General features: G+C 37.6%; 1 protein-coding gene across 1 annotated transcript; it reads right to left on the reverse strand.

Annotated features, from left to right (window-relative positions):
• Positions 1–4,564: 4,564 nt before the first annotated feature.
• On the reverse strand, positions 4,565–16,541 carry LOC140226558 (autophagy-related protein 101-like). Its single transcript, XM_072307011.1, has 8 exons — positions 16,513–16,541; positions 13,791–13,882; positions 12,930–13,007; positions 11,975–12,058; positions 10,457–10,555; positions 7,374–7,488; positions 6,642–6,808; positions 4,565–5,455 (listed from the first exon to the last, which is right to left on the reverse strand). Exons 2-8 carry the CDS (start codon positions 13,818–13,820, stop codon positions 5,372–5,374), a joined length of 657 nt encoding a protein of 218 aa, XP_072163112.1. The 5' UTR covers positions 13,821–13,882; positions 16,513–16,541; the 3' UTR covers positions 4,565–5,371.
• Positions 16,542–24,252: the final 7,711 nt, after the last annotated feature.

Genomic DNA, 24,252 nt, shown 5'->3' on the forward strand with positions numbered 1-24,252 from the left:
TTCATGAAATGCTAATCTTACCTTTGGGGATACACAATACACTATCATTGTAACGAACATGGTTATAAAGAAATTCTTGTCACAACGAAGTGAATTATTAACTATCAATCTTGAAATGATTTACTGTTCAGCTGTTACCAAATTTTGATATAACAAAAGAAAACTGCTGATTCCGAGGACTTTGTTGTTATAACGAGAGTGGCCTGTACAGATAAGTTTACAAGAAGCAAAATGCTGCAGTATGTGTATGTTTCTGATTGCATCATGCAGCCACTGCAAACATGCTGTGGAAAGCTGGAGCACCAAGAAGTGATATGTTACCAGGGGCGGATCCAGGAATTCTGTAAAGGAGGGCGTGACTAATATTTCTGGTGCCACTTCCGGGTTTCATTTCATTTTTTTCTTTTTATTCTGTTTTTAACGAAAAATGAAGGGGGGGGGGGGCGTGCGCCGGTTGCGCCCCCCTCTGTGTTACATACATGAACATGTTCTCTGGTGGCAGAAGCCATGTATTTATCTAAGAAATATGATTAGAATGAACTTAGATTGTATGCATGTCATGTAAACACATCATTATACTGTATTAAAAAGGGTAAAATTGAAGATAAAGAAAGCACACAAGACAGTAAATTTGATTAGTAATCTTATAATTTCTATTCATTATATACACATTTGATATGTACTGGTACACAAAAATTACTTGATTTTATGCTTTCATTATTGATGACATGACTCAAAGCTGAATGGTGGACTTGAAAGATTGCAATGCTTGGTACCTAGAATCTCTCCCTTCTGTGAGTGTGTTTTTATCAGCAAAGCTAACCTAAGTCTCCTCATGACACTGAATATGCTAAAGCAAGATTTGGATAAATCAGGATGACACAGACAGAGAAATACATGTACAATGTACAAAGAAATGTTGCACTTTTGGAAAAAACAAACAAACATACAGGCTTGTATACAAATATCTGCATAAAAAACAAGAGCAAAAATACAGTAACACCATCACAATACTAGTAATTGAAAAAAAAAATTAAAAACTTGCATTGATGGTTCACCTGCAAATGACACAATATCAGTGATACATATTGTATGTTATAGTATTTAATTCCTGTAATTCAAGATGAAATACAATGCACATTGTACCCACACTTGCCTACCCTAAGGTTGCTGAAAGTAAAGGGAAAATATTCATAGTAAATTTCCAAATATATAAATTTTCACTGATATCCCATACTTCATTGCATACTGACAAAAAATTGGACAAGCATGGATAAAGCTTCTTTTCTGAAAAAGAAGATAAATATGCACCTATTGGATATGAATGATTGCTGGTACTACTGTATATGTACAAAATGTACCATACACAAAAAGGTTTTCATTTGAAGTTACAGAAAGATGAATAAAGCAAATCCCTTTGCTGCCAAATACAGTGTGAGGGCAGTGTGAAAGTAAGCTACCAGTATGCTTTTCTCTTGTATTCTGCAATGAAGGTTTTGTGACACTTGGAGGCTTCAATAGGGAAACCCGATATACTCTACAGTCATTTACATGTACATGTCATATACATTTATACAGCGTAAATGCACAATCTATACAGCCTTTTGTACACTCACTATTATTAAACTTGTTCCTTACAAAAGTCAGAAACCTCCTTTGACTTTGCTCAGGACAAACCAGGTTGCTGAAGGGAAAGAGTAGAGAAGTAGTACATGTATCTCTTCATCATATATTGCACACATTATATGGTGAGTTTGGTGTAGTGGGAGGAAAATTAAATGCAATGGAACCTCATCAAAAAGAACAGTTCTATATAACAAAATCTCATTACAACACAGTAATTTTGCTGGTCTCAACTCTTTACAGTTCTTTGTTTTTGTTGTAGCTGATATTGTTAGAAACTAAATATAACACGGTACATGTAATTGCCATGGTTTTTAGGTCCTCTGTATAATGAGGTTCCCATATATGGGTGATTCTGATGATAGTATTTGCGCAGTCTGGCAAACCAGAACAATACAAGATGTACAAACACTGCCATGAACTGACAACACAATGCCATAAGTGTGGTGTTTCTCAGTCAAGGACCACACACTGCATGTCCTAAATCAGCTTTAACACTTCCCCAGGAAGTTAATGTACAGCACATGTGACCTAGCTCCTTAAAGCAGAGTGTTAATGGTCTATTTGCTCATTCATGAGGAAATACTGTACTTGCAAGACTCCACACTGATTGGTACTGGAATTGAACGATCTTCTATCTCAAGCCTTGATAACCTCAACCCGTTCGAGACTAGCCCTGAGTGTACTAAGGCATGTGTATTGGAAATATGTGTTGTAGCAAAATAAACCAGTCCTCGTCATGAATGGGTTAAAGTAAAAAGCTTCTCAGACTTATCTTTTTTAACATGTAAGATAAAACAAACATATGGATACCATGTACAAATGTCAGTAAAACCAGACACAAAATAATACACAAAGTTCAGGAGCTTCAAAATGTTCATACCTTTCCATCAAAGTCTAATTGGTCCGAATCAAATGCAAACAAGATTAAATGATGATGTCAATGTCTTGCAACTACTCCACTGACTAGATATCTTTAGAAATACATGCAGAATAAAACAGGCTTGGCATCCTTTGCATTAAATTGTAGTTAATGTACCAATAATAAACTTTTGTGGAGTGGTAGTACTTTGTCTTTGCTAGATTATGAACAGACAACATGATTTTAAAATGTCTCTAATCAAACCAATGAGAGAATTACAAGGTGAGATAACATTGCTGCCCCCTAACTAACTTTGCAGAGATGGTTACATCAAAGTTAATTCCTCTACTTTCTTATTACATCTCAAATTGTGTGCAGATTTTCACCTTTTTGTTTACTTGCTCCACTTGAGCTATGTTTACACCATATATTTAGCAAGTCTAATTTTTCATGAATCGGGACTTCCTGATGATTTTGCGATTGTGGAGTACAGTGCTGAATGGAGAAATGTATGGGTGCACGTCACATTAATGTCAGGGTCTGAATCAATATTTTTGCGTGTCTTTAAATTCGCGAGTACCAACAGTTGTAGCATCTGACTCGCAAAACTCGCGAAAATAAAAACCTCTCGAAATATTCAGCGTAAGCAGTATGCAGTTGGTTTGGGTTTTAAGAAGGCTATCAGCCCACAATGGACTTGCAACATACTTCTTGCCCTGGCATCCACATCTAATCAGAAGGCTACACTGAGAGGCTTAACTTAATTTCAGTTTTGATTGCACACTAAAAGCAATGTATCACTGTAAAACATGAAATCGGCAGCAGGAAGATAGTTGGGATTTCACACTGGAAGTGAGCATCACATTCTTCAAATTATCACTAAACACAATTTGAGTTCATCAACTGATCTGTACAAGTCTGATTTGTATGAGTTCATCACATATGTCATTTCACCCTTCTATACAAATTTACTTTGGGTAGAAACTTGATCAAGCACACTTCAACATGTACCTACTTCATCCACCGAGTGTTAAGAGATACTAGTATTAGTACCCTGGTTCTCTTCTCTTCAAACCTGGAAAGGATAGTGAATCCACTGTCAACATTTTAGAGCTTTTTTTTTTTTCCTCTTTCACGTTCTCATCAGTGATTCAAAATCAGTAACATTTAAACTGTTTTCCTTTTCTATTTGAAAGCATCTCATATACCACAGACAAATTGTTTCACAGACAAATTGTATATGTTACAGTAAAAGAACCACAAACTTCTAAAGGAAGGCACACGCATAGTGGGAGAGTTTCCTGAACTTGGCCAAATCACCAGCATTCAGTGACTCTCATTGGTAGTTTGTATTCATGATTCCCTAAACTTGGTACATTAGTGACCCCTCATTTCACTGTATGATCAATGAGGATTAAATTGTCCAATATTTGAACTGCAGAATGCACATGTAATAGAATACTAAAATACAAATACAGTTTATTTTGTTTTCTTTTGTCAGTTACTTGTCTGCTATGGTTAAGGAGTCTTCCAGTGAGGATATCACTGTTTGTACTTTGCAATTGACGGTATATAAACGAATAAAATTGAAATGAAGTGAATGAGAGCCTGGCCTCTGATGTATACATCCTTACACATACACTGTCTGTCTTGAGTTTAATTTGTTTGCTTGATCATGCCAATAGTAGTACTCTTCATCCAATAACAGTTCTGGTGTACTTGTGTTTTGTGCATGCAATGAACAAGGGGCGTGTTCAAGTGCTAAAAAGCAAACCAAAGTGAATGAATCAAATGTGTACTGTACCATACCATGCCAGATTTGGAGTGTTCAAGTGCTTTGTGGAGAAAGCGTACCTCATGAGTTATTTTTAGAGGGGATAACATGTTTTGTAACACCAGGGTCATGCACATGGCACACTTAGGCTACTTGTAGGTCCTGAACAAAGAGAATCAACTCCATGCATTATGACGTAGTGTGTGCTACACACATTCTTCACATGCCAACTACTGGTATAGTATGGTATACTTTTGGAGCACATCAGGAAGTAGCCCATTTTTGGTTCAGTAAGGTGTGGTCTGGTACACTGGGAACATTTGAGCACTCCTCTGGTGCAGGTATGGTACATAACACTTTAGGAGAGTGCTCAAATGCACCCTATGATTGATATGCTGGCAGAAACTGCTTGTGTCACATTCTCTTGTGGTGAATAAAAGAACTCCAAAAAACATATCATGTCTTACTGTATATTTCATGTAAAAACTGAGAAAACATGTCATACACATGTAATTATGTTGCAGCAAATATATATTTTAAAATCATAGAACTTGTAAATAGAGAACTAAACACACTTCACATTTGCAATTAATCAATCTGAACTCCTCATGCCCTTGCTGACATCCTTCACACCCTAAATACACAGGTACAAACAAGTCCATGACATTAAAGGGTTTTGAGCGCTGCAATTGACAGTGAACATGATGTTTCACTTTACACACTGACCACCCACTGACCTTCAAACCATGTCTTTGGAAAGACATCTATGAGTCTGTCAACCTGTCAGATCTGTCTTCATACTAGAGACCCTGTGTTGGTCTTGAAGCTTGACACAATCATTTACAACTCCCAGGGTTACTAACATGGCTCCTTGCAACATGAAGACAGTCTGATTACCTGCTGCATCATCCATGCCAAGCAAAAGGACTAATGATTGTCTGCTCAATAACATTCACTCATTACTCCTACTCAAAGATGACAGTGAATTCCCGGCAGTCCTATTCCCTCTAGTTCTTTTCTTTGAAGTTCAGAAGACAAAAAATGGCAAGAGAAGAACACTCATTCAGCATAAATAACTTTTGAAGATGAAGTATCTTGGGATTGTGGCTGCCTCAAAGAGCAAGGGTATCTCGTAACAGTTTTCTGACAGCTGTCCCAACAGATGCATTTGTTGGTCCCGAGTTCTGGTAGCTAATCTGCAATCAAAGACAAAAATATTGGACAATATGATGTAATGCAGACTGCTTGCAGTCAGTATCATTATCAACTTCACAAACAAATGAAATTATCTATGAACCACTATCACAAAATTCTTTGTCCTAGAAATTTTAGTCTTAAGACAATTTGCCAGCTTTCTTACATATCAGCAGCCAAATACACTGGAAATGTAAAAAGAATAGAATTTAATTGCTCCACTGGAAAAAAAAAAAGGCAAGTGCCAACATGTGTCTTGCCCATTCGCGTAGAAGAAATTAATGTTTTTCTAACTCCCGAAAGTTCATTGACCTCACCTATGACCTTTCACCTTGTGGTCACCTTCAATTACCCAAGAGACATTTATCAGCCAAGTTTGGTCACAAATGGACATATGGATCAAAAGTTATGAGCCATAATCAAAACGTTCTGTTAGAACTTAACATTGGGCCCTAAAAGTTCATTGACCCCTGTCTGTGACTTTTGACTTTGTGATGTACCTCAACTCCCCAAGGGACATCTACCATCCAAGTCTGGTCAAGTAAAGTAGATGTGAATGATTGTACACATAGTGGTAGAGTAGTTAAACGTCCTTTACGCCTTGTTTTGTAAACAAATTTAATTATATCTGTTATTTTCACATGTACATGTACATTATCACTTATATTTTTGTATTCATATATTGTAAATATGTTTGTACTCTCATACCCCGAGAGGGGGTCGATAGAGTCAATAAAATCTTACAAATGGGTCACAAACGGACATAGGGATCAAAAGTAATGAGCCATAATCGAAACGCGCTGAAAAACTTAACAATGGGCCCTACGGTTCTTTGACCCCTGCCTGTGACCTTCGACTTTGAGGTGACTTTCATGTTTTGTAAAATGTGTAACTTTGTATAACTACTCTTCCCTCCAAGTTTGATTGTAGAGAGCAGAGAGTTATTGCATTAGGTACGTTGCTACACTAGATGTCTCTGTACTATGTTTTCACAATATTTGTTTTGTATTTTCTTGTCAATCTCATGGAATCAGCAATTACAACCAAATAATAGTTTTACATGTTTCAGATTCTAAACTGAATCAAAACTCTCTCTTGTAATTTGCAAGCCTGTCTCAGTGCACCCCCTTCTCTCCAGAATGCTACCCCACACAGCTTGGACTAATTTCAGGGTCCTTGTGTGCTCACTTTAAACAGGTATGGCTGGACATCAGAGAATGATGTGTTGAACACAGTATCCAAGAGAGGTTGATTTGGTGCCTTGGGTAGGAAGTCGTGTCTATTCATGGCCTCCACCACACACACTACCTTCTCCCCCAACAGCTCTCCCAGCTTCTCCCTGTATGCTTGCCTCTCTGGACACACACAAATATGAATGTAAAGACACTCATTACTAAAAGAGTTTATCAAATGTGTGAACAAAGGTGTTGATTAAATGACAGCAAGATATTCAGTGGGGTAAAGGTTCAGGTGTGAGTTTCTTCAACTGTCTCTCTCTACAAATGAAATTTGTTAAGACTGCTGATCTATAAATTAACAAACATGTCCCACTGGTTCCTTTTTTCCAACATGTTTGTTAAGTTATAGATTGGCAATTGCGATCTTCACAAATTTCATTTGTAGAGGGAGACAACTTGAGGAAACTCACACCTGATAGGTGTTGATGTACAAAGAGAAATATTACATAAATACATACATATAATGACAGCAAATTCTTATTTAGCACACTTCAGACTTGAAAAGAATTTCAATGTGAATATTTATTTCAAATTACTGAATCCCTTGCATTGAGTTATTTTGTTGCAACTGATTGAACAATTGCCCTTCATTGAATTAATAGGCATCTGACCTATATTCGCTTTAACATATCAAATGAGCCTTCAGCATGAAGCCAGTAACACGCAGCCTTCTGCAGCTCACCATGCTCATTGCTGAGGGTCACAACATTGACGTGAAGTGTCCACACCTCCCATGGAATACTCTCATCAGGAAATGGCCACCTGTTCTTCTTCTTCTGGTAGAACTCCAGAGAAATCTTCACAAGAAGACGTTCAAAAACAAACAAAATTAATAAGAACAGAGTGAACTCTGTTACAGTTGTACGTGACAAATTTTCAAGCAATGGCAACCTTTCACCTTCAAGAACATGTTTTGCTATTACTGTAAAACACGACATTTTCGCGGCATGAAATTTTCGCGAGTTGCCTCTTTCTTAAACATTCAATGCATAAAGTGTAGACAAGAGCTTTCATGTGCATTTTAATTTCGTGAAATTCGCGAAATTAAAATGCACGCGAACATTCCTCGTTTAACAGTAACACTGATAAGGCTCGAAATGGAACCAAATGTACATACCGGTATGTGATAATTTGATTGTTTAATTTCATGTTTCTACCTGGGAAAAGAGAAGAAAAATCTGTGCTTTCTTCAAGCCTATCTCACGGGTTGATCCTAATGAGCCTGAAAAATTGATGGTCAGGATAGACAGAGATGCTGAAATCCAAGAAGGTAGTACTCCTTCAAGCAGAGATATTGTGAGCCCTTCTTCTTTTACCTCATCTATACAAACGTACTACTGCCAGCTTGGCAGGTTCTGAAGTTCCTGATTCCTTGAAACATTCATGCCATGTGGAAAAACATGACATTCCTTACGGCAGGCCAGTCACAGCTGCTGAGCCTGACACATAGAAATGGCTATGACTGGAGCTAAATCAGCCAACTACATGTGGCGAAAGCGATCATTTCCTTTCCACTAAATATAGACGGCCCCTTCCCAAGTGGTACAAGACTTTTTAGTGGCTGGATATAATGACAAAGATGCTGTGTTTTGCCATCCATGTTGCCAAGCGAAGCACAAAGGCGGAACTCAGGCACCAAAAGCGGAGGAAGAATTCATTGACAAAGGTTTCTCAAACTGGAAAAAGGCCATAGAGGTTTTCAAGAAACATGAAGCTAGCGCAGTTAACTGTCATGCGATCTATCAATGAAATCAATGAAAGAAGGGGCAAACATTGCAAAACAGCATCTCTCACAGAAAGAGGTAGAGATGGAATCAGGAAGTTGATGTTTATACATGCACTGACAATTATTTCATCCATATGGTACTTGTAATGACAAGGATTGCTACTTCATGGTCACGATGATGCCAAATTGAATCTCTACCACTTTCTCATGCTCCCCGCACAAGATTCTCAAGAGCTAGCTGACTGGTTGAAGGAAAGATCAAGTTGGAACTTGGCAGGGATACAGCATAAAATTGTCCACAAGATGGTCCACGGTGTCCTCAGGAGTGATCAAAGAGATCAAAGAATGTGGATCATTGGACTTTATATGGCTGATGTACAGTTGAACAGATGTTACTGTGTCTTTGTACAGTAACCGAGACCCTGAACGTTGAAGAGAGACTTCTTGAGCTGATCAGCTTGGAGAGGTGTGATACCTAAGTATCTACGCAGCCATCAGGGATGTCCCCACTGAATCTCAGTCTACAAACTTGCCAGAGTCAAACATTCGATGGTGCTGCAACCTTACAGGGATGTAAAAATGTTGTGGCAGCACAAACTGCTCATGCAGAATGCAGAGCTGTTCAGATCCACTGTTACATGTACATGCACTGTGTGAATCTAGCTATAAAGGACATGGTATCAACACTGCCTATGATCCGCGATTTTCTACGACTCAGACCACTGTGAAATGCACATCTACTGTGATAAAGTCTGGCATCCAATCTCTCTGCCAAGCCAGATTCGATGTCAAATTTCAAGCACTAAATGGTCTCATGAAGCAACTCTGCATTCTTCCTGAGGTTCTTAGTACCATTGAATATGAATACCACTACCCAAACAGCTGGCTTCCACTGTTGACTTACATCTTTTGACCTGAACTTTGGTCTAGTAGTTTCCCACTGTCTGTTTGAAGTATCAGAAAGATTCAGAAAGGCACTACAGCGGGAAAGTGTGTCAACTGGAGAAGGGATAGGCATGGTCATCAAGTGTGCGATATCAAAAGAGCTGGACTCTCTAGTCGATTCATGGCAATACACAACAAGCTGAGGAGTTGGCTGCCAGGTATGATGCTGACAGACCACACCTGCCATGCCAATCTAGAGCATCTTATATGTTCCAGGAAGCTGACCCACACATATTCAAGACTCCAGACTCGCCACACATTCTTCATGGTGGTTTATGTCATGGTTACTAGACTAAATGACTGAATTGTGGATAAGGCATCCCTATGATCCACTCCACTGAGCAAATGTCTCATCTCCCTGGTGTACGATATAGCAGGCCAAGTGTGTACTACACTTTAACCACCTGATATAAAACAGTAATATGGATCCCAATCAAATGGTTGGCCGAGAGCTATCATGAGACCAGTCTTAATTTTTCCTAAGGGCACAAGGTTACCTTTCACTAAGCATGACAAATGGCTGGTATTAACAATCACCTGTCTGTGCTCTGCTGCAGTAGTGTCTGTGTATTACTGTAAAACAAGAAATTTTCGCGTGCATTTTAATTTTGCGAATTTCGCAAGCGCCAAAATTCGCGAAATTAAAATGCACGCGAAAGTTTTTGTCTACACTACACGCATTGAACACCAGTGGCAATTTGCGAAAATTTCATGCCACGAAAAGGGCTGTCAGCTCCAATTCGCGAAAATTTCATGCCGCGAATATGTCATGTTTTACAGTATGATTGCAATTGTGTGTGTGTGTGGTTCTGAATAGCTTGAACTCGGAGCTGTTGATGGCCCGGAAAGCTTGCAATAATGTCTGATGCAGAATTTAAATCATGTCACCACTTTATAAAACAAATAAAGCACATTACTTGGTCGCACGTTAATAAAACTATCCACCCTCCATATCTACAAACAATCCAAAACACAGAGGATGAAGCTGAGTGTTTTGGATTGTTTCAAATCTTGTACTGGGTGGATAATACCTACTGACACCCTGTGTAATGTGCAATGTTTGTTTAAAGGGAAAATATTAAAATTCACTTCACCTGCCCACTATGAAGACCGTCATTTGACTTCAGGATATCCCGGAACTTTGCCACTTCTTTGCGTAGATACAGGTCCATGTCCTTTGAATCACATCTTATCTGCAAAGAACATAATACAGGAGGCAGATGCATTCTTTCTCTTTAATACAACAACAAGATTATGATTGTAAATTGTTGCATGGTGGTGAGGTGTGTACCAATGCCAAAATGCAAAAAAAAAAAAAAAAAAAACCAACAACAACAAACAAACAAACAAACAAACAAACAAACAAAACAAACAAACAAACAAAATATTCCTAAAACAAGTATTTAACACCCAAGTTGGCAACATTTAGTGGATTGAAAATAACTGTAACTAGAAATGTCGCTAGTATATGAGGAAAATAGTAACATTTTGAGGAGTTGAACTTGACCTTTGACCCCTGACTATTGACCCATGACCCCTAAATTCCCTAGATAATCCCTGCCAGTCAGTACATGCATAATGTACCAAGTTCCATGAAGATACATTGAACTATTTGCGAGAAAAGTGATATTGCAACATTTTCACCTAACCTTTGACCTTTTGACCTTTGACGTTATGACATGAAACTCTCTCTGGATAATCTTTACGCAGTAGTACATGTCTACACAAAGTTTCAAGAAAATAACTGCGGGCATTGCACAGATACGGGGGAAATAGCAACATTTTTAGCATTTGACCTTGACCTTTTGACCTTTGACCTCTTGCCAATGTCACTAAAATCTACTCAACTAATTGTCCCATCATACATCATCCTTGGACCAAGTTTGGTGAAAGCTGCTTCATCCAGTTTTGAGTTATCACGTAAAAAGATAAATTTTAGGATTTGACCTTGATCTTTGACCTTTGACCTCTGTCCGATTTCACTGAAAAACTAATCAAGTAATTGTCCCATCATACATTATCCTCCAAGAAAGTTTGGGGAAATTTGCTCCATCAAGTCTTGAGTTATCGCGTAAACGGATACAATTTCGTGATTTGACCTTGACCTTTGACCTTTAGCCAATTTCACCCAAAATCTAATCAAATCATTACCCCATCATACTTCATACTTGGACCACGTTTGGTAAAATTCCATTAAATATTACTCAAGTTATCGCGTAAACGAAAGCGGACGGACGTACGTACGGACGTACGGACGGACGGACAACCCGAAAACATAATGCCTCCGGCACCACTTCGTGGCGGAGGCATAAAAATTTACCCACACTGTACACAACAGCCAGAGTAAGAGCTTATCTTTTGGTCTTTAAATGCAGTTTTCATAAATTATTCACTGTGATAACCAAGGATATCAACTGAATGACAAATTGTGCTGCAATTCCTTATTGTTTATATCTAATTGAATTACATCTAAAGTTAAACCTGGTTTGGTGACCACCTGGTTATAAAGACCATTAGTGCAATTATGTGAATGCAGAGTGCTTTGTGTTTGGAGCTGGAGTACTCCATCCCCAGTGCTGTGTGTTAATAGAGATGTACGGTATGATACTCACATAGCTGAAGTCAATATAGTCGCAGTCTGTTTCCACCATCCCCACAGTACCAATGGAGTAGGTGCCTTCTTGTTTGTAGTGAAACTAATCGGGAACAAAATACATTTAAGACACATTTTACAAAAGTATGACAATGTTTAAAAGTGAGATGATAATTGGAGGATAATAATATGAGACACACTACTAAAGCCATGATAGATTAAAGAAAGAGTACATATACACAAAAATGGCCACAAACTCCTAAAAAAACTGCACACAAACATGACAAAATATTGGAAGAGCTGTGTTACATATTCAAGACTGAATATGTACAGAGTAATACACATACACTTAGTACGTCATGAACAGTGTGTCTCACACCACACCACATGGCGCAAAGCTGAGAAAATACAATTGTACAAAACTGCTAATCAAGGCTGAATAGTACATTGTACTTCAAACACATTTATAATACTCTGTTCTTGTCATTTTACATTTGGTTTTGCTCTAGAAGATGCAGCAAAATTTCAAGAACAGAAGTACTTCTTGCAAGCTGAAACACAGCAGTCTCTCTGTGGAACATTTCAATGTGGAAATAATTTTGCACGTATTGATTCAAGTGCCAAGCCAAATCAAAACTGTTTATCCTTGTTTTGGACATTTAAAGTCATAATGTGAACAGTAAACTGGAAAAAATCAGCAAATTAAAGATAAAAGAATGCACTTCTTCTCAGAAAACCAAGCAAATAAAATAACTGGCGAAAATATATCAACTTTGATAGCTACTTGTATGTTCATCGAATTTTAAAAAGTTCATCAAGCAACACAGTTCAGTGTGGACAGTCGATTGCTGTTCTACATGTATCATACGTTGTAGTACCTCTTTTCCATACACTAAATGACTGCTCATACTCTTACTGGAAAATTAGACTGCATTAAAATGGATTGATTAACAATCCAATGTGATGCCTCCTACCTTGCCAGTAGTGCGATGGAAAAGCAGAGTGTGGAATAGACTGAGTACAACTTCCTCAATCTGTCTCCCCTCCACCGTCTGAAACAGAGTGAAATGGGTTTGATGTTACATATAAATGAGAGCTTGTGTTTGTGTTTCATTGACAGCACTTTTCACAAGTTTAGTCTCATTTTGCATGCGAACTACTTGATGGTAATTTGCACTCAAGAACTTGAGGCCTACATAGATGTCCACTTGACATTCAAACTGTCATTACTCTCCAACATTAAAAAGATACAGTATGCACACATTCTGGTTGAGTAAAAGTTTGTTTTTGTGTGTGTGTGTTTTTTTTTTTAGTACACTAAGAAAAATAAAAAAGAAAAGAGAACAGTGACAGTCTTATTGCAATCTGACCTTACAGTACATAAACTGGAATCTCCAAGTTTCATTTTATGATTTTGAAAAACACACGTGCATATACATGCAAATCAGATTACACGATGCTAGATCTCACAAGCCTTCTAGAGCATTTAGCCTGCATACAAATCTTTGCCATATAATTCTTTTTCAACCCAAATTCTAAGAAGAGCTGTGATAATTTCACAACATAACTCTGTAAAGAGAAGAGAGTTTTACCCAGTACAGAAAGAATGATTGTAAAGTGTAATCATTTTCAATAAGACCCAGTGGTAGAGTTGTAAGGCTAAGACATCTTGTCTAATCTGCATACAACATGATTATGACCTTCAAACATGTATCACTGTCACGTGAAAACTTCCAACACTTGAAATTCTGTTACATTGCAAAATCTCTACAAGTTGACAGCTAAAGAACAAGGAACACACCATTCTTCAGAGATATAAACACTGATTCTCTCACCAACTCAAATGCCTGTGATCTTGCATTCATTGTTGCACTGCCTTAGGACCAACGAGGATGAAGACAATCATCTTATGAAAGGAGCAGAACCGCTGTAGAATGAATAATTATCATGTGAAACAAGAGCTTTAACAAGTTAAGAATGCACTCACATGGAAGCACTTTGCCTTTTTCAAATACCTGACTCTATAATGTAAGTTGGAACTCAGTGGTTTAAAAAAAAACCAAAAAAACAATACAAATGGAAATGATCACTCCAAAGAGTTGCTGATTCCTGAAAACATGAAAACAGTTAACTGCATGCTGCAGAAGCTATAATACATGCATCTAGATGCAAGGTCACATAACCACCAAGTTCCACAAATAGGAATGTTGGACAAAAATGAAGCTCTAAAAACACTCCGAGGATCCATCATTCTTAATATAGTGTTAAACAAACTGTGCTACCCAGTGTTGTGTCTAAAGAACTAGAATCTAGATACAAAACAATCGACAGTGACTTAACGAGTGCAGTACGTGTGAGTGTTGCATGACGCTCGGTATTATGTACCGCTTAGTATTATGGGCTATGCTGGGTTTTATTTCTGCCACTATTATATTTCTACTTATCATATGCTATAGACATGGATATGAATGTATGATGACTGAATACATCTTCTTCTTATTTATTTTTTTGAACTTTAGCGGGAGGAACATATGGAACTCTAGGCTAGCCCTCACTCCAGACCCAGCCATGTTCTAGATGCACCCTCCTGCCGGGTTCGACGTTCCACATCAAGATCACAGAGACTCCAACCCCAAGCACCTTCTGATCCGGAGATTCTCCCGCCTGAAACCCCTTGCAAACGGGAGACTCCAACTTGATGTGCGCAAAGTTCCTTGTGGCTGGGGTCCAGCTCTCTAGGGGTCTAGATGCTATCTCATGCTATCTAAGGCTTATTTTTCAACATACGATGACACTAAGTAAGAAATCATTTCAAGCGGGAGTAATTAAATCTCAAGAGTTGGAGAGTTGGAGTCTCTGTAGACAGAAAGATCCGTCTGTCCAGAGGACTCTTTTATATTTTGCCATTACGCTGTCCTCCGTATATACGGAGGGGATCCGTGAAGCCAGACGCAGTCTGCGCGGAACATTCCGCGACGGACAGATACAGACCGATCTTTCGGTCAAGAGTCTCTGTTGAGATCATACTGTAGAACAAGAAAGGGATCAAAAGGTTCGACTTGCACAGACACTCGGTTTTATTGTACATAAACAGAGACATGCGGCTAAATCGTGATATTGGTCCCCTCTTGTTCTGCGTGTGCGTCTTCACTATGTAGGGGCAAGCATGGTATAACCGGACACGCACATTTTTGCGTACTAATGACATTCTGTACGCGCGAGACTTTGTAGAGTAGCCTCACAGAACTTTGTGTGGACCGAAATTGCAAAAAACACCACATAAAAATGTGAAAACATGAAAAAAATCACATTTTACCTCAAATTTATAGTTGAGTGACCCGTACCTTGTATATAGTTAATATTCATGCATGTTTGAATCACATTTCACGACTGAAATTCTATGAAATCCCACTCACATACAGGAAAAATGCTGAAGATTCCAATATAGAACCAAAATTTCACTGATCGATATCGGAAATTTGTAGCTATCGTCCTCAAACGCCAACGATGCGGAATAATTGTGCGCTAAGGGGCCCGCAACTCATCACCCGCGCGTGCAGCTCCCATAGACAAAGCACGTAAACTGAAGTAGAGTCTATAACCAGTTGTCGATCTTCTCACAAGGTTTTATTGCGTGAACTGTTCGAAATGTTTGAGACAGACATTTTGTTTTACCGTAAAATACGAAATTTGAGCCTCATTTGCCGATTTTTTCTTTGTCATCCGCTCGGTGAGAATGTGTACGGTGATTTTTGGGATGAATTGTGATTCTCGTGCAAGGACTAGGTGTGAAAGACCTCGATTACTCGATTACGAAAATCGCGTCCGGTAATACAATGCGATTCAGCACCGCGCAAAAAACAACTATTTTAAGAGGGGAACGTTTGAAGCATATTTTCTAAAAACTGGAACGAAGAATTGACATAAGTTGGCTGAATTCGTAATTTCCAGGAGTCTGTGAATAAGTGGTGTTATTTTTAGCCGAAATTTCATCCTCTGAGTACAGAATTCAAAGCCACGAAAAAAAAGCGTCCGGTAATAGGATGTACCACCCTACAACAGTTAGGTCTTAGGACTATGGAGGTTGAAAGCCAGTGAGTCACCGGCTATGACGAAATGAATGGCGGTGAATGGAGTGGTGCCTGATGGTGGACTATTTCACGATAATGCCAGACATGTGCAACCTTGTCACTTTCGCACATCCATTGACACATAGCACGATTTGCATCCCAGTATAGCTTCCTTGGAGCTGCGATTGGGATTACTGCAACAAGTAAATTTAGGGCCTAAAGTTAATTCCAAATGCCCGATTCTGCTGGTTGCGCATAACGTACAATTCAACACGTGGGACCACACTTTCTCAAACTCGATGACATTAATTTACTAAACACGAACACTGACCCTAGTCTAGATCGTTAGTTAGATCGACGTAAACAACTACTTTTGGCTTTAAGAACGTCTAAGTCTAGCCGTAGAACAAAAGAACACTGCGCTCCCCCTCCCCCCCCCCCCCCAAAAAAAAATAATAATAATGACCGAAGAAATACATTATCTTACCCTCGACTGTACTCGTGAACGATAATCTGCTTTCATTCACCTTCTCTCAGCCATACTGAGTAAATATGCACCATTCACCATAACAATAACATCATTGATAACATCATCACGTTTACTATAAAAGGCTCCCTCTCTCGAGCTCTTCCTGACATGACAGCAGGCAAAGACTGAAAGATAGCTGCAGAGATGCAAGCCAGCCGGTCATTTAATAGGGGATGTCTTCATACGGGCCGCGTCACTTGGGAATAAACTTCAGAGCCATAGGCCTCATGTTCTCTTAACTGAGAATAATGATACATATAATAATAAAAATCCCGTCATGATAGATATTTAAGCTCTTCCTAATAATGTTAACAAAATCAATGGTAAAAACGCTGTCTGAAAAAGGGTATGATAAATCCATCGCAAAATCTAGGGTGTATACAATATTCTTATACCACTTTTTTTTTCCTGTGTGTAATATAATAAATGTGTATGAAATATTTTTGTTAATGACATTAATATTATTCCTCATATTCTTCGTAAATTGCACTTGCTATTCTAACGCTGTCACTGTCACTGTCCAATGTGACAGTACAATGTATGTAAATAAATGTAGGCCTAAATATAACAGCAAGAAGTAAGGAGGCGGTCTTAACCAGAAGAAGAAAAAGAAAAAGAAGGAGGAGGAGGAGGAGGAGGAGGAGAAGAAGAAGAAGAGGAAGAAGAAGACGGCTATTCGTATTTTTCGTTTTCAGTTTAAAAGCAATCATTCGCAGATTGAAGCCCGATTGAAATGGTAATTAAGTGTGTATAAGTTCAATGTCACTTGACAGTCATCTTGTTTCATTATCCTGCAGTACAGCATATTACTGTGGTGTGCCCCGCTGCAGACGTGAGCAATTTTAATGAGGCGATGTTCTGTGCCAATTGGGGGGGAGGGGGGGGGGGAACTTTTTCAGAAAATATAAAGGCGTGACCTTTATTTTTGGGGGTGTCAGCCGATTTGGAGAGGGAAGTAGGCAGCAAAAAATTTTAACACCTTCTTTTTTTTTTCAAGCGTAACATTAGTGGCGGCGTAGTTCCAATAGTTCGTTATTCCAAAATGAAACAAGGGTTGTTATTCTGAAAACTGAATAATCTGTGGCGAAAGAGAGAGTACAGTGAGAGAGAGAGAGAGAGGGAGAGAGAGAGAGAGGGAGAGAGAGGGAGAGAGGGGAGGGGGTCGCGATCGTTCATGGCGAGTTTAGAAGGGGCTGATCAATCATGACCAGGGCCTATATAGGGGAACACACATCAAGGTCCTTTAAAACGGAAATTTTTTAATGATCAGCACACGCAAGTATGATTTATTCCCCCCCGACATTGAGGGGTTTGTTTATGTCTCGCTTGTTTATGTCTTGTTTATGAGCCATGCATGCATGGCTCAGTAGGGGGGGGGGGGGCATACCGGGAGGATCGAGGAAAAGAAAATACCTCTTTTTTCATCAGTAACACACTACTATTACAAATTATGATTGTATTTCAGTTCATCAATAAGTACGTATTATCGTGTGTGCTTGTGTGTGCTTTTATACATGTTTGTGAGTGAACTATATGTGTGTGGTGTGGGTGTACGTGTATTTTCATTCAATTTTCATTCAATTCTTTTCTTTTAGAAAAGGCACACACAGCAAAGTATTTTGTCACTGAATTAAGTTTATTTAATTTTCTGACAAACCTCCGGAATAACGACTCTTCGGAATAACCCCACAATAATGTTCGCTTATAAACGAACCCTTTTTCAGCTTCGAATTACCCAACAACGGACAGTTTGTCGGTCTCGATAGCATGATAAGGTTCCTGTTCGAAGTCCACTTAGTGTGTATACCATACATACTGCAATGGAAAAACAAGGAGGGGGTGGACTAGGAACCGAAGCGACAAGTGTAATTTTCTGTCCTTTCTTCCTGTAATAAATCATTTTATTGCTTTGAACAACTGTAAACATGAATAAGAGGTGTAATAGTTTAGGTACTACTATCAGTATAGTCCAAGAAAGGATATCGACTTCTTGAGCCAAGTGATTGGTAATTGATGTAAAAAGTGTTGGTCATTAGTTGTCCCTACTCTCGGTGTAAAAGTTGTTAGCTTCGTACAATGGCGGACGTTGATATAATCTTTGTAAAGGGGTCAAGTTAACAAGTTGCGAACGATTTCTAAAGCAACTATCGAATTTCATTCTACGTGTTCATAGACAATTGATATACCGCGGTGTTAGGTTGACTGTTGAGAATGTAAACATTACGTGAGTCATTAGCTTTGGAATCACATCCTCTCTGTAACACGATGCGATACATCCTTGTGGGTCACGTGATTGGTATGAATTTCGCTTTGACCGGAACTATTTCTTAGTACACGTGCCAATAATCAATCTGACACGTGCTTTTTAAGTGTCCAATTAGGGCATAGAAAAAAATAATTTCTTTTCATTTTATATACTCATTTTCATTTTCAACAGCACAAAATTCTAGTGTACAAAAATAAATCAGGAAAAAAAGAGGAACATTCATAGGCCCTATTCTTCATTTTGAAATAGGCCTATATTGTATACACATAAGATAAATTGTGAAGCCTATATAATATGCATGCTATTTACTAAATGATGTTGATAATTTTGAAAATGGAGGGGAGGCTATTAAGCTTGTAAAATGCATTACCATTAAAACATTACTAATGTAAGGTATATACAGAAAATGTTATATGTGCGGGCAGAGAAACACGCGGTTAAACTTTGCACACTGCATGGATGACACCCGGATTGTGCTGGACGAATCGTATTAATCAAAGAAATCATGCAGGTTAAAAGGTTTGGATGATTGAAAATTTAAAATAGTTCTCAATAGTTCTCTGAAGACCAAGCAAAAGAACTTAACAGAAATCAGTTCAGTTTAGATTTAAAGGGATAGTATCGTTTTGGTTAAGATGGGGCTTCAGGATAAAAGGTGGGTCCCAGCTTTTATCATACTTGGTGCAAATTCAGTATTGTCGTCACGGGAATTCCCAAATTTAGGAAAAGCAGATGTAAAAACAAAATGGGTGTAAGGGGTTCTTGTTAACGACAAGTGACATTGTTTCGAATGACGGTTTGGATACTTATAAATCGATTTGTGTTTTTTTTTAAACATGTTGGAGAAAACTGGAGGTAGAATTTGATATCCTATAGCTTGTATTGGTCTATAGTGCTCACGGAATAAATAAAAAAAAAGTTTTGCATCTTATTTTCAGGAAAATCACACATTAGAAATAACCGAACCGAAAATTGTTAATAAAATATGAATGATATAAGAACACTAAAGTAATGTTGTCGTCTCAAATAGGCTTTTATCGTATTTGTTGTTTTTTTTTCACTTTGATTTTGCATTTGTCTTGGGGTATTTTTCTGGGGAACAAATGTCATGGAAGATTTTGTTTCAATATTGGACCCAGAAAATTGGCGGATTGCCTTTGTGTTGGAAATTTAATTGCAAGAAAAATGATATATTAGGAATATGCAGAAGGAGAAAAATACCTGAGTTTTACATTGATCTTTTCTGTTCATGGTCTGAGTTAAAGTACATAGATATGTTTAATGTTAATGATATAAAGAAAGAAGTTGTTTGGAATAACAGGAATATTAGATATGAAAATGAAATGTTATGTTTCCAGAGTTGGATAAAGGAAAATGTTATTACAGTGAAACAGATTATTAAATGATGGGCAATGGAAAGATGTTACATCCATAAATGAAACCGTCCGAGATAGGCAGCTGCTCGCCTCATTTGAATTGTTGAAAAAAGCATTTCCCAGGTTTTGGTTAGACAAGTTACGTAATAACATACAGACTCCTGTACTGCTGAAAAAAAAGAAGAATTTGATGCTATTGAGCTGTCAACAGGTGATAAAATCAGTGTAGAGAAAACGTCAGCTAAACATTATTGTAGATTATTTTTGCATAAGAAAAAAACAAGAACCTTCGTGTTTATACTTCTGGCAAAGTTATTTGGATTAACCATGTGATTTTGATTGGAAAAGGGTATTGCAATATAAGTTTCATCAGACTAATGATAATAGAATAAAGCAATTTAATTTCAAGCTTTTTCATTGAATATTGCCCAGTAAAGACAATTTGTTTAAATGGGAAATTTTGAATGATAATTTGTGTATTATATATATAATTGTAAAGAAACCACTTGTCATTTTTTGCTGAAATGCCAAAAAATCAAAATGTATTGGAAAGTGGTCTCGGTTTTAATTCGAAATATTTTCGATCTTGTAATTGATATCAATGAAAAAGACCTTTAGTCATTATTCTCGGATATGATATAGGTAACAAAAAGATGAAATTAGTAAACATCTTTTTTTTTTTTTTAATCATGCCCAATTCATTGTCTACAGGAATGATGTCAGAGAACGCAATGCAAGAAACGAATGCTTGTTCAATGTACACCATCTAGTAGAAGATTTGAAAACGGAATTAAGATTTTATATCAGTTTGAAGTGCAACCAAACAAGATTCGATGATATCGGATTAAGAAGAATACGCAACTACTTTGGTTTATATCATTGATACACTATTTTTTTTTCCTGTCAAAATGATTATGTTGAATGCCTTTTGGATACTTGCGGATAAAGTGATTGTAAATATGTGAAGAAGAGTTATGTGGAAAATAAAGTATCTCGGATGAGGAATATAGAAAAAAAATTGTCTTGGGGAGAATTAAAGTTGTTACATCATCTCTCTGCAATAAACCATATGCACTATAATACAAGTTATATAAGGTGATAATTTCTGCAGTAAAACTACCTCTGGCCTTGATGGGATCATGGGGACAATGCAACATGGTGATTATTATACTAAATAAGGTGATAATTGGTTTGAAGGAAGTCTTTTCTAAACACGATTTACATGATACTTTTGCATTTCGCTCTCATAGTAACTATACATAATTACCAACTGTGACTGAAATATTGATTGTCTAGCGGTTCCGACTAAACATTTTCTCTGCAGTGATCACGTGCATCAAACTATTTCTACGTAGGCCTAAGTCTATAAAGTTTATAGATGTAAAACACGATCACGACGAAAAAAAAGTGGAAAGTGCTGTGTGATATCAAAACATCCTGCGGATTGATATGTATAACGCAACAAGTAAATCGGTCCCCCACAAAGTGCATATACGTACATCAACGAAGTGCCTCAGAATAATGAGCACACAAAATATTAAACACGACACAGTTTTCTGATAAATAGTTCACCGCTTGTCGACAAGTCACCATTGGTATATCAGGATAGCATTCTCCTCTGTCCTCTCTTATCGGGTCTGTATACATCTCACTCTATCATCTCCCCGTTTTTCTTCCTTTTTTATTTTTTTTTTGAATTTGGATTGCATGTCTGATTTAGCGTCATAATGTTCACCATATAACTCTGATACGAGAAAAATGATTTGACATTAGATTTAGACAATTTGATCTGTGACAGGAAAGATTGTGGATGGCGACAATCCATGCAAGGATCATAATGTGCCAATAGGTTAATGATTGAATACTCGGTTAAACTCTTACAGGAAGAATTTTAATTTTGTGATATCAACTATCTGATTTATGCTCATGGCGTTTATACAACGAAGATTTTATTCAGTAATCGCATCAGGCCGACATTTCCTGAACTGTTGGGTACTGCCTATCATAAAATATTGTGATACCTTACAGGTCAAATGGTTCTCATCATGGCTCTACAAGGTTACTGCATTCTTGGATTTCTTCTATTCAGTGCGTTTATGACAGGTAAGTGAAATATTTGCGTGCTCATACTTCCCTGATATTGTACGCATAGTTTTCCTTTATAAATTCCTGCACACGAATTTGAATACAGTGTATTATGTAAACGTGATTTTTCTTTCAAGCAATTAATTGCCCAGTGTGTTCATACTTTCGTGATGTTTGCATGGCGGATGTTCAAAACATTCCCTTCGTTAATGTCAAGTTACATACAACTAAAACATGAATAACAAAATATTACTTCTCTTCCACAGCCGACGCTACAGTCACCCTGACAGTAAATACCAACGAGCTGCGAGCCAACCGAGAAGCTACGGCGACATGCTCCACTCAAAACGTGCACGCCTCAGCAGCACTATCATGGTACTTGGATGGCATCCAACAAACTCAAGGAATATCACTTACGATAACACAAAGGAATGAATATTACATTAAATAGATACAACTTATCAATAATCATAATGCAACAAAATACCCTCAACACATGCAGAAGCTGAATATAATCAGTCTATACTTATTACAACTGAGTGTAATCTCGATCATTTTTCCTCCGATCTCATATTGACACAGGAAACAGTTGCATAATCTTCTGTCAATTTCTTCCCAATGACACATGTTAAAGCTATAGGGTTTTCTTATCGCTGTGCGTTCCAAATATCAACAAACATCAGATAACCAACAAACGATCCACTTAATGGCATTGAAAGGCCCTTTGATATGTTATTTTTGGGGAGATAGTAACATGATAGAATGGCTACCATCATACTATCAATAAACAAGATTCATAAAGAATACCTCAGTGTTTTGCTGCATAGTCTTTGACTGTATATTATGACGTTTTGAATTCCTTTCTGATCCTTATCATCATCATTTGTTATTGTTTCGGTCGTCAACAGCATGACAATTAGGAATAACGAAGGAATAAAAAAAAGAAGAAAAAAAAAGAAAAACATAAAACTATGTGACCTTGGAAGAGGACGGGGATGTTGATGCATACAAGTTGTAAAAAATGGAAAAGTACTGAAAACATAAACAAACATTGCAAAAAAATTAGATGACAAATAACAAATAATACAATCAATATTCATGTCATAAAATCAAGTTTTTCCATAAGGGACATCTCTGACCTTTCACCTAGTTAGACGACAATCTTTCTTGTTCCCATTGTATTCCTTTTGAAAATCAGTTGGAATCTACGATACTCTTGATATGAACTAAAGGAATATAAAAGCTATCAGGCTGTGGTATGGTATTTTTACACGAGATGTAATTTCAGTTGACATAGGAGAGTAAAAATTCAAATTGAGATTCAGTATTTGACTGACACAAATAGACGACAACTTGCATTTTTCAACGAACTCCCTAAGGGATAATAGAGAAAACTGCCGAAAATGCACATTGCTATTCTCATCAACTTTTTTTCTGTCATAAGGTAGCGATGATGTTATACTAAGCCCTATAGGGTATTTTGGCCCCTTCTAAGCTTATGTGTTGGCATAATAATCATGTTGAAATTGTGGATTTTGGCTTTCTTTTCTTCCATGCTCGCTTCGGAAAGATTCATGAGTCTGAACACGTGCGAGGTTTTCACAAACGGAAATGGGGTATTATGATATGGTCTAACCAAATTCAAAAGATATCAGAGTGGGAGAAAAGTTGACTACATTGTAGTTTAATAGTATTATTATGAAATAATTCGTTATACCTTTACTGTGCATGTTGCTACGGATGAAAATCATTGTATCAACAGAAAGAGGGTTATGAATCTTCTGCTATATCTATTCACCACCCAGTTTCATTTGTATGTTCAATAAACCTGGAGATATCGGTTTAAGGAAGTGCTTGGCATTGAATCTGTTACGAGTCTTGGGTCTGTTTACACTTGCAATTGGCAGACGGATGTACACTTTCGCCTCGGTTTTGGATGGCTTGCATAAAACCTCGCCTATCGATTTACTA

The sequence above is a fragment of the Diadema setosum genome, chromosome 3 (genome assembly GCF_964275005.1).
Source record: "Diadema setosum chromosome 3, eeDiaSeto1, whole genome shotgun sequence".
NCBI classification, from domain to species: Eukaryota; Metazoa; Echinodermata; class Echinoidea; order Diadematoida; family Diadematidae; genus Diadema; species Diadema setosum.

Bases quoted from the DNA above. Each gene is read 5' to 3' on its own strand.
- LOC140226558 (XM_072307011.1), bottom strand. From the start codon at position 13,820: ATGAATGCAAGATCACAGGCATTTGAGTTG. The intron at 6,809-7,373 runs GTGAGCTGCAGA...GTGTGTGTCCAG, and splicing joins GACCCTCAGCAATGAGCATG to AGAGGCAAGCATACAGGGAG. The intron at 5,456-6,641 runs GTGAGCACACAA...CTTTGATTGCAG, and splicing joins TCCAGCCATACCTGTTTAAA to ATTAGCTACCAGAACTCGGG.